At 35.0% G+C, this 12,107-nt stretch overlaps 1 protein-coding gene across 9 annotated transcripts in view; it reads right to left on the minus strand.

Moving 5' to 3' along the window:
* The window catches only part of LOC113499368 (tight junction protein ZO-1-like), a 134,142-nt gene that overhangs the window by 91,101 nt on the left and 30,934 nt on the right, over positions 1–12,107 (minus strand). For all 9 annotated transcript variants that reach the window (XR_003401095.1, XM_026879827.1, XM_026879831.1 and 6 more), the window contains exon 2: positions 8,626–8,677. Coding sequence is in view for 8 of the 9 variants with exons in the window: in XM_026879827.1 (XP_026735628.1) it covers positions 8,626–8,677 (52 nt within the window). In the remaining variant the exon portion in view is untranslated. The remainder of the gene's footprint in view (positions 1–8,625; positions 8,678–12,107) is intronic.

A 12,107-nucleotide genomic window follows, 5' to 3' on the forward strand; every position in this document is an offset into this window, starting at 1 on the left:
CACCTCTCTGGATAGGTCTCGTTTAAATATTGCCGTACTCTTACCGCATAATGTGCGGGGCAACCGTCGTTTTGAAACCACATGTTTTCACATACTTCAGGGGGTACGTCCTCCAACAACACAGGCAAATTATTTTGCAAAAAATGCAAATAAGTTTCTCCAGTCAGGGTCGCTGGTAATTCAAATGGTCCAACAATTTGACCGTTTAGGATACCGGTCCATAAATTAATCTTAAACTGGTGTTGTGATCGATCTTGTCTTATTAATTTCGGATTTTCTAGTTGCCAGCTATGAAGATTATGTAGATTTAAATATCCATCTCTCTGGCACGAGGATTCGTCACTCCATAGTATTTTATTGAAAAAATCTGGTTCCTCTCTCATTCTTCTTAACATTGTTCTACAAAATGCTACCCGTAATGGATAATCTCTCGGAAGTAAGGTTTGGACTCGCTGAAAATGGTACGGGTATAATTCGTGCCGTTTTAATATGCGATGTACCGTCCTGGTTGACATGCCAGCAATACACACACGAACTGATATGCTGGGATCTTCGTTCACTATGTTCAAAACTGCTTCATCGTTGCTGATACGCGGTCTTCCTTCACTCGCACCGCCCACACCGCTGCCAGGTATTCTGCCTTCAGAGTATGCATTGTGTACTCGAATAAAAACTCTGTAATCGGGGTGGCGATTGTTTGGATATCTCTCCCGATAAAGTGCAGCTGCTTGGTTAGCATTACCTCTACATTCACCATAAATGTAGTGCATATTGGCATATTCTAACGGTGTGTAACGTTGAGGCATTGTCGCCGAGCGCCAAGTCGTCAGTAACAATATCACAGGTTAAAACTGTCTAAATCACTGAGCAAATCACAGTCCAGATGGAAACAGCAATGTCGTCGAGATCACTCAAAAAACAAGTCCAATACACGGGCAAAACGGAGTCCAGTAAGAAAAGCAGTAAGTTACAAATAAACAATAATAACAGCGAGGAACGAGATACGGGTGCGTGCGTCTAAGTCCGAGAATGTTAGTGCACTGAAGGTCGCATTTGCATAAAATCATAGACCGTCTCTTTCTTTCTTACAAAAAAATGTAATCTGTCCACTAGCATTGTAATAATAACTCTTTTGTTTATTGAATACGACTAGGATTCCAGGTAGTCGTCCATTAAAAAATAGGTATTTGGGTTGGGTGCGGTGAGTTTTTTATTACCTGAATCGAGTTTTTGCACTTCCATAACGCCCATAACATGATTTTAGATAATGACATTACTGTTTTTTGTAAGTAATAACAGAAGTAAGAGAATAATTTTAATATCGTTATTTTCAAAATTAAGACCCATGTAGATTCAAAACACTATAATATGGTGCTTTGTTAAGATACTGGTTATTATTATACCATTTCAGAATCTGCATTAAATGGGCAAGTTTTAAAGATAATGGGCTACCACAGTGTAGAACATTTTTTTTCGATACATGGGCCCGAAATTCCATAATTCTTAAGAAAAAAAATTTAAATATGAGAATAAGTATTTTTTTCCAAGTTATCTTAGATTTTAATAAAAAATCTTGATGCTGGTCTGATGATACAGATATGTAGGAGTGATATAAAAAAAAACAGAACGAAAAATAGTCAGCAATAGTAGAAATGGCAGCTGATTTTGTATAAGCAAGTACGAGTTTTATTGAAAATATCAAAAATATCAATAATTTGGTCATCCATGGGCATAATCTGATATAAGTTGGGGAAATGATAGATGACTATCTGGCCAGTCGACACTTTCGGGGTTATCCATTATTTACGTCACACCCTGTAAATGTAGAGGCAATAGCAGAAATAATTTCAATAAGAGTCATTAAATAAAAGTAATAGGAAATCAACATTGATTACATATTCCATTACAGAAACTTTGAAAAATACAATAATCATCTATAGTCGGCACTTGCATCTAAAAATGCAAATACAGCAACTATAACAACCTTTAGGCTCTATTGCAATTAAGATTACTTAATCCTATGGCTTAGCACAACTAATAATAATTCTCAACAAGGCCTCTGCATGTTGGACCTTTGTCCCCGTGCACGACTTTAAAAAGACCGGGTCTCTACCCATGAAGTTATCCCGTGACAGAAAACAGATTCTTTTCAAGTTTATTTCGAAGCGTGGCAGCCCTATCCGTCAAGCTTCGCAGATCTATATCCGTTGGCTGTCGACTGTCTACAGTTGACATCTTTCTTATGGATACAACACATCTATGGGGAAATATTTATGAGATATACGATGCCTACACTCAGACAGACAGTATTTTTAGACGGTTTTGTATTACAAGAGACAGGTGGATCCGTGTTACATAGTATGTTTAGTGTAAATCTTAGTGACGCGGAAATAATTTAAGAGCTGTCACGGCTGAAAATAGGGATGTCGGAGTTAAGAATTTTGGTTCATTTCCGTGAATGGGTTAGGCTAGAAAACTGTGCTTAATCGCTTAGGTTATCATAGTGAATCTGACTAACTTTGTTATTCAAACTGATCGAAAATCAAAGAAGATTCTAACAATAATATAATAAATGCGGACAACGTCACATACATTGTTCTGAACCCAAAGTAAGTTGCTAAAGCACTTGTGTTATGGAATTCAGATACAACGAAGGTACCACAAACACCCAGACCCGAGACAATGTAGAAATGTGATTTTTTACATTGACCCGACCGGGGATCGAACCCGGGACCTCAGAGCTAGCGACACCTTGAAACCGGTGCGTACGCCACTCGACCACGGAGGTGTCATATCTAGAAAATTCAGACCTCCTTCTTAGTCCACTGATGTACACAGGCTTCTCTCAAAGAATACTACTGAGCTAGATCTCAAATAAGTTTAGTGCTTAAACTATTTTAGACACACAAAATTGTGAAGTTTCATCAATTAACTGTCAAATAAAATCTCACTTCAAACATTACGCTAAATCACGAATAGACACGCAAAACTACAACGAACACCATAATAACTGACTTGTAGTTTATTGTTATCATCTAACACACCTATTTCATTGAACTTACACACCTAAAACTTTAGCTTTTATATTATTTTATATCTATTTAAACTTACTAATAATACTTAATAAGTTAATAGATGCGTACAATGTAATTCAAATTATTTTATATCTGAGTGCTTGGCCGCATCACTATCCATTATTATCCATATTATAACAACTGTCATCCCACAGTTGGGCATAGACCCCTCTTTTATGTGCTTATCTCTGTTGCATAATATATACTAAAGACGACTAATATATACGAAAGTAATTACACGAATATACATTTTACACTCATTTGGTCTATATTTATAGTAAAATCATCTGCTTTAATTTGTTTGAAATTTCATCCAAGCAATAATTACAATTACCAACAAGATTTATCATCAAGGTGATTTACTAGTGGCTTTATAAGAATGACATCATTGCCACAAAGGACAACGCGTGTTCATTCACTAAATTGATGCGCGGTACACACATTTGATACATTTGTGTTTTGAGTAGTAAAAAACTACAACTTAAAAGATCAAACATTTCAAAAATATCAATGGACATTTGATAGAAGCTCAATTGACCTGTTGTGACCCAATTTCCACAGATAATTACGTAGAGAGCTCCCCGATCTGTCAATGTCAAATTATCTGTCAAACTTGTATTTCGAATTAAGAACAAATGCTTCAACTGCCGCTGATGTGCCAGTGAGATTTTTAGATACAGTTTTAGATCGAGTATGGCCTATTTAATATGACATTAACCTTTTTAAATAATACTTGGTACGCGGTAAAAATAAATCTCTTAAAATACACAGGTCGATGACTTTGGGGTGAGTTTAGCATAACCCAAACAATATACTGCTGACATTAAAACGATGTCAAAAACTATTATTTAAAATAACTAGTCTAAGAAGTAAATGGAATAAACAATGTCCTCGTTAATCCGTTATTAGCAAATTCCGGTGTAAAATGTTATTACGCACGACAGGTCAATGCATTCTGTTTGTGTATATGTTGGACGTTGGCTTAATTAACTACTCCATATTAAATTATGATACAGTTTACCAATAGGTCAAAGTCTTAATTAAATGCCATTTGGTCAATAAAATACAGTGTGACCTTCCTTTTTCGAATTAAGTTTACTTTTTTTAACTGCCTTACACTCCAGCGTCTGTCACGAAATCATTTTAAAATGTAGATTAAAAAAAATATTATGATTTTGCTTAAAAACCAGACAGTACATACTGTGCTCCGTGAATATTATTATTTTTCGACTGAAAATCACTTTTCCATCACTTTTCACAGTCACTTTCGCTCACACGTATAAATACTATTTTGAACACATGTTTCCGTAAGCAAACTATAACTTAAATTAAGAACTACACTTTTTTTCACTTGTAACACCATTAAAGAGCAAAAACAACTTTTATAATAATTTAAAATTTCGAAAATTTTGTTTCGAGTGCGTCAGTCAGCGAGGCGAGCGCGTCGCGACGCTCGCGTCGACTGGGCGCTTTCGGCCGCCTGCCAAAGAATCCATGCCTGAAAATATATTTATGTGGATATGGTTATTTACCTACAGTCTGTCACTGACTGTTTATTTTTTGTGCGTTATTGCTTATTAACTATCCTAACTGGATTATTTACCTTCGTTTTTTTATTTGAAATAAAATTAATTCCGCAGTACAGCAATACAAGGTCACTGAACTTAAGAAAATGGAGCGCAGCGATCGCATCGCAAACAAATACATAAACCCTTAAACAACGATAAAATACATAAGTACAATTTATTTTTAGCATACAACAAAGAAAATGCAATCGATATTCCTTGTTAAATGTTAACATGAGTGATTGTCCAAAAATGCTAATGTTACAAAATGATTACGCGGTATTACGTAAACGGTGTCATGCATGCATAATGGCCGCAACTTCCGAGCACATGCAATCTACACTTCATTACACCAGTTACTTCCGAAGCACTAATGATATTTAAACTTACCATAACAGGCAGGAAACTAACGTATTTATATAAACCTCATAAAACTATCTAAAATAAAAGTTCTGAATGCGGTGTTCAGACTGCAACTAACAAGTCCACTATAACTTGGTATATCGCGCAAGCAATAATCAACCTTATAGCTTAAAACATAGGGTTGTCTGATAAAACTCAAAAGTTAGTTTTGGTCGTCGTGGGTGGGAAATATAGGCGAATTTAGGACAGATATTGCTCGACCCAGCTTGCAGTAAGAACGACCTAAATGTGAAGCGACATAGAAATAATAGTGGAAAATTGGCATTAGTGCCAGATGTACGCGACAATCATTCGAAATGGTACGTTAAAGGTCGAGAGATCGCACTGGTTTATACCAAAGGGGCCCATGGTTTGTAGAATGTATATTTCTTCCATTTCTTCATCTTATCGCTTCAGTTTATACGATTAACAAAAGAGTTGACTGGTTGAAAGGGATCTTCATTTCCATATGTTTGAGCGATTCCATCAGAGTTAAGCTAGTGTAAGTTTTCCAAATTTCAATCTTTTCTAAGTAAATTGTTAATTGATCTGTGACTTTGACAAAACGTTATCTGTGGTGACGGAATCTTGGACTAAGCCTTTTTGCTAACTATACAATTTGCTCTCCCATTACTATTAAATCATGCAAGGTGCTTTTAATGGGGACAAATCCCCAGGGAACATAAGAGGTACTTAATTATGGACACTTAAGACAATGATAATTAAGATGAATGCACCATACCTTGCTTCTAATTGTCTGGCTTATTCTATAGTTGTGGCAAAATAATGCTCATATATAGAAAAATCAATCGGTGAATCGGTTCAATCAAAGAAGTTTCCCTAGACAGGTTTAGATATCTACAAGCATTAATGATGTTAGAAATCACTTTAATGACTATAAATGAAAGGAAAGTATAATTTTCGATAAGTCACGTGACTTAATTGCATACACTCATTGGTACTTGTCTTAGAGACGTGTTCTTATGTTTGTTCTCCTTTGTCAAGTTGATTAATAACAACATATCTCTAAAAAAGGGTTGTAGTAGTGTCAAAAGTAAAGGCGTTGGTTTTATCTATACTCTATACTAATATATAAAGCTGAAGTGTTTGTTTGATTGTTTGTTTGTTTGAACGCGCTAATCTTAGGAACTACTGGTCCAAATTGAAAAAATCTTTTTGTGTTGAATAGACCATTCATCGAGGAAGGCTTTAGGCTATAAACCATCACGCTGCGACTAATAGGAGCGAAGATACAATGGAAAATGTGAAAAAAAACAGGGCAGGTATAAATCATAACTTATATCTTCTACCCACGGGGACGAAGACGCGGGCAACAGCTAGTATTTAATAAGCTTAAGTCTGAAAGTTACGAAAAACTATCGTATTACTGCATATTGATAAATCTTTAAAATAAGCTGATGTTTAAGTTCTAATAAATAGTCTCTTATTACAACGATTCCTATTAATGAGCATAGAACAACGTATCTTATTGACTGCGTAGTTAGTAATACAAACATGAAACAGCAGAGACAAAGCTACCTTTTACCAGCTAGCCTTCAACAAAAACATTATCAGTCTAATTGAAATAAACTTTCAACTGCACAAACGTCTCAACAATACAAATCGTAATACCGTACGAACATTGCAGCACGTGCGCCCTGCGCATGCGTGCAACACTCGCATAAGTCCACCAGATAAGCTGTTAGTACCTTTCTAATATTCGTTCACAATGACCGCGGTGTTATGTTTCTAGAGATTATGTTCCTGTTATTGTAGTTTTCTCATAAAGAAACTTCGATTTAAGTGTCAATAGTTTTTCCATATTAAAACATGACCACTTCATCAGTAACCACGAAAAGCTGGGAAAACGGATTCAATAGGATAGAATACAATTCAAACGGAAAACTGTTTTCCTGTAACCGTAGTTGGGGGAGCGTTACCAAATTCTATGTTTTTTTGCCACAATGCTCCAAAACTATGTATATCCTTTTATAGTTTCCACCTAAGTTACCTTTGTGGAATGGAATAAAAGTATTAAGTATTGAGCGTGACAGTGCTCTACACAACATAGCTGCTGTCTCTTTTTCTCACTACGACATTTTTTGTAGTAACTTAAACTTATGGAAGCAACTGACAGTGTATTTGCACCTTATACCATTTTCTTCTCGACAATAATACAGACAGGTGTAACTATGTACTCCATTAAGTAAAAAGCAGAACTCTTCTAAAATTAACACCTTAAAATATATTACCTTTCCCATGAGCTGCTAACAAAAGTGCTTCGATCTTTACAAAAGCCCGCGAAAAGCATTCTCGTACATCTTCAACCAATGTTGAGCCGTTAGACATCTTGAGAAACGGCTAGCTAACTCAGGGTGAAAGCTACCATACATTATACCTTTATTCTCCAGGGGTGATATTCTCAAAACTAAGTTGCTGAATGCTGATGTTGTTCATTTTGTACGATGTCGAAAATTATGTAGACTTTGACAATTCGACACTGAAAGTTTTGAGAATAACACACTTAAAATGTGTCGTTAGGAAAAGGTGGCTGCTAATTATCCGTTTAGCTTAATAAGTTTTGGATCTATCGTAATTCTATTGTGTTTTTTTTTAGGTTTATTAAATCGTTTCAGCTGTATTGGGCATTGTGTTTTCCTGACAATATATTTTGGCTACAAGTCATCTGTTTTATTTGCTGTCTTAAAAGTAAGTTTGTTTAAGTTATTCAAGTTACTAACACTAAAAATGCTAAAAATCTTATGAACGAGAAGTTAAAAACGCAGTAAATCACAACAATTTAGGTCAACGCACTCGTACCATAACATTGCCTAGATTCAAAACCGTGTCGTTAGCGTAAAGTCACGTCGATTTGCAATTACAACCTTTTTATTTAAATGCAGCCATGGTTGTTGTTTTGTTCCAAAAGAAAATACGAATCGCTCTTTTGTTCAAGCGGTTCTGAAATAGGAAATCAAGAATTTCCTTTTTGGAATTTTCAAATAGTTGTATTTTAATGCTTATGACGTACGATTTTGCCACGTATATTGTTTTAGTTATTTATCTCGTTTTCATTTAAAACAACGGTACAAAAGTATTGTTTATTTAGTCATAGTTTAATGTAAATCTCCAACAAAGCACGTCCGTCGTCCCTGGCACAGTTAATTGTACCTTACGTCGCGTCATACCTATTGTCCTTTAATCATTATCTGATACGCTGTCATAATTACCTCTGCTAGAAAATAAGGTATTATTTAAAATTTCAGTTGTTCATTCTGCTTTGAAAATTATAGAAATGTTACTCCTGTATTTGTTGTCTGCATTCGTAACTTTGTTCAACGTATTCATAGACGGCTCGGATAGCCTAGTGGTTGAGGTCACCACGCTAGAACTCACTGTGCGCGACGTGATGCTGATTCGATACCTACACTCGTAAGAAAAGCGTTTGTGTGATCCACGCCTATGCGCTCGGAATTAAAATGTTTCTGAAACCTCCCGAGACGCAAGAATTCAATTCCTCACTACAGGAGTGGTTCGCTTCAAATTTCAAGAAAAACAAAATGATCGCAGTTAAAATTACAAACCTGTGAAGATTGTGGTTCATCACCATGTTTTCTTTGGTATTATCGCCGTATCCTGGAACAAAATAGAATATCATTATATACTTTTAAAAAGATTTGTTTTAACAGAACAGGTGGAGCAGACAACACTTTCTAGAATTGAGAGAAAAATGTTCAAACATATCATTTAAACGATGCATTTTTCACCATAAAATATTTTACAACTGCCCAATAAACAGTGTAACTGGAAGATTGTAATGGATAGTGTTCACAAATAAATTAAATTAGTCTTTATCAAGGGAAAAATTATTTTGACAATCAATCCATCCGTCACCGTTTCTTATTTGTAAAGATATCAAAAGAACAGCAAAAACAAAGTCTTCAGAAAATGTATTGAGAAAGATTCTATTTTTGAGTTTAGCCCAATTTTTTTATCTTAATTATCTGTTTGTATGGGAGAAAGGGACACAATCCCTTTATTTTTCGTGTCTCTAAATTTCTTGATACATTTTATAATATTCATTGTAGCCGTCATGTCTCGGCAGGATGTCCATGCGTGTAATATGCGGCGGACGTCGTCGACACGTTTTTGTGACCACAGATCGTCAACCATCATAAAAGTACGTGGTCTGCGTAGGTGGCTGTCTTTTGTCTTTTTTTTTGTAGTTGACCATATGCGTGTGCCTGTTTTTTCTAAGTTGTAAGGTTGTTTTTTGTGATTGTATCTAATAATGGAGATACTTTGTTTCTAAACGGAAAAATACATTTTCAATTTAGACCTAATCACAAATTGTGTAATTCGTCATGCTTTAAATACACCCTAACTACATATTTATAATAACTAGTATTCATAAAATGTCTACGATGTATCAACAATAAAATTTTCAGTATTATTTACAAAACGAATACTTGCATTATTGAACTCAGAGTAAACGTTAGAATTCCAATCTACATCGCATTCCTCTTCATTAGTAGTTATTTACAAAAGCTTTTAACTAATTATGAACTACTTCGGATTGTGTCGGGTCTAAACAATCTACTAATGATCTTGTATCACGTTAATTATTACTATCTAAATACAAACAATGGGATAAGTTATTGATATCTTTATTAAACATTTGTAGACTTACTATCTTAAAAATATTTCAATATTGTAATATTATTAGACTTAAGTGACGAAAATTTTCAATGCAGAGCAAGGATTTCCTTTCATCTACAGAGGATAAACAGCAGTCTTTTTTTGAAATCGCCATAATACATGTGATTTCTATATGCCTCTCATAGTGAACAAACCACATCCTTTAGTAATTGATATTGTGGAAGCGTGACAGAGCACTATCCGGCATCTCTTTTCCACAATTGTTAGAATTCTTTAAGAACTAGTGGCACTAGGCAGGTTTAAAATGTTAACACGCATTAATCACCACACTCACTACTGGAGTACAGATTTAAGATTCTATTACAAAAAACCCTCTATACCGGATAATTATCAATATTTCACTGGCATACAGAACGTCAAAATATTTGCCACTGATATGAATCTGAAAATTACATGTATGCGACATGGCTTTCGGTGAAAACAGTAACAGCTGACAACTGAAAAGTTTCTGAGAAAGACAAAATTCAATGTTCTGTTCAATGTGAAAACGTATGTCATCTGTTTTTCTACTTCAATATAGCAGAAACTTCAGTTGATAGTAGGGTGAATTCAAACTTTTAATAAAAGTCACTGACACGAAAACGTTGCTTTTGCTTATACTGATTTAGCTTGTTGAAAGTGGCCCAATATTTTAAGTTAAAGAAGGTGGATTTGCAGAAAACACATTTTGAAAAGAATGAGCCGAGGACTGGGTTTTTGTGGCGAGACTCGAGGAATACTATACCACGATAAGCTGTGTTCATTGACTAATTGACATATCTGTATTACAGTCAGCTTCCAGTTCCAGGTCTATTTTAGTTAAATACATGGAACTGGCTTTACACTACACTTCCGTATTGGTATACGAAATATACTTCGGTCATAACTAATCCTCTGTCAAATATATTATGTTCATATTTCTCTCCACGCTTCTTTTTGTGTTAAGGATTTTTTGCCAGTCGTATACCTAGTATCACCAGCTCAAAGAATCTCTTGCCATTAGTTCTAAATCGACTACTTTTCTAAAGCTTACTATTCTCTACATTAGGAGCTTTAGAGCTCTCCGTTAAAAGAATTCCTTTTCACAAACATTAAAGTATTTGGTCACGCTACATTGGCGGGAAATGTTAGTCTTGGTTCTTTTCGTTCGACGAGAAAACTGCTCTTTTATTTGGAGAATTTTCAAAGAGCACCTTTTATATTCCTTATTCTTCAAATATTTACTCAAGTATGAATCTATTCATTAGTACAACAGTTGGTATGATAATACTAATATTATAAACGCGAAGCGCGTTTTTTACTTTATCACATAAAACCCACTGAACAGACTTCAGGAAATTTGACACTAGCCACTGGCAAATGCTAGTTTCCAAAATTTGGGACTCTAATTATTAATGTAATACAATTAAAACTGTAATTACGCGAATTTAGACTTTAATCTATTCCAATGGCACTTTGCTATGTGACATTTAACGATAGGTAGATAAAATCAAATTGGCATCTTTAAAGATATGACTTCAGACTTCATAAACATAGTCATCGTACCTTTATGGCAAAAATACCACAAATGTTTCAAGAAGTGCATTTTCTCACATGCCCTCACTCTGCAACATAGTAAGGACATTAGTTGATCACAAGAATTCTTACGACTGGAATAGATGTATTTAATTGCATGAGAATAATACCAGCCTTGTAGTTCTGAAGGCCAATGTCTTGATAACGAGCGATATTGCTTATAGGTTCGGAATTCGTGCAACTATCTATTGTTTTTTCTTTCTTGAAATTATTTGGGGTTATGACATTGCGCACTAAAAACACTATTATCAATTATCAACTTTCTTAATGAAAATAATGGCCTAAATCCATTTTATACAATGGTAGGTCGTTCTGAGGACTTTCTCGGCTCTATCTCTCTCTTACTATTGCTGTTGTGGAAGCAAGACGGCAAATTACATCGTGTAGAGCGGCATCTCCCTTGCACAACTGAAAGTCTTACTTTAGGAGGTATTTCTTGAGCCTTTGTTGTTACAATCGCACGATACAGTGTTGATAACAAAATCGTTACAATACCAGAAATCAAAACCAAACTAAAACATTCTATTATTTATCACTATTTTATAACACCTTCCTGTATTATCAATAAATACCAATAACTGCGGTTATGGTCGGTAACATCAAAGGCATTAAACTATTGACTCTTCCGCCAACTGATTTGTCACAAATCGTTGTTGATGCATCGTTTCCGGCGCAGCAATGAATGTTGCGCTCTGATGCTTGTCAAGTGCCCTTAACTCTTCGTTTGTATTGGTTACAATAAATATCATGGCTCGTGTGTTTAAGAATAGAGTTTGATAAGAATATTTTCTAG

Source organism: Trichoplusia ni, chromosome 12 (assembly GCF_003590095.1).
Source record: "Trichoplusia ni isolate ovarian cell line Hi5 chromosome 12, tn1, whole genome shotgun sequence".
In the NCBI taxonomy this organism is placed as follows: Eukaryota; Metazoa; Arthropoda; class Insecta; order Lepidoptera; family Noctuidae; genus Trichoplusia; species Trichoplusia ni.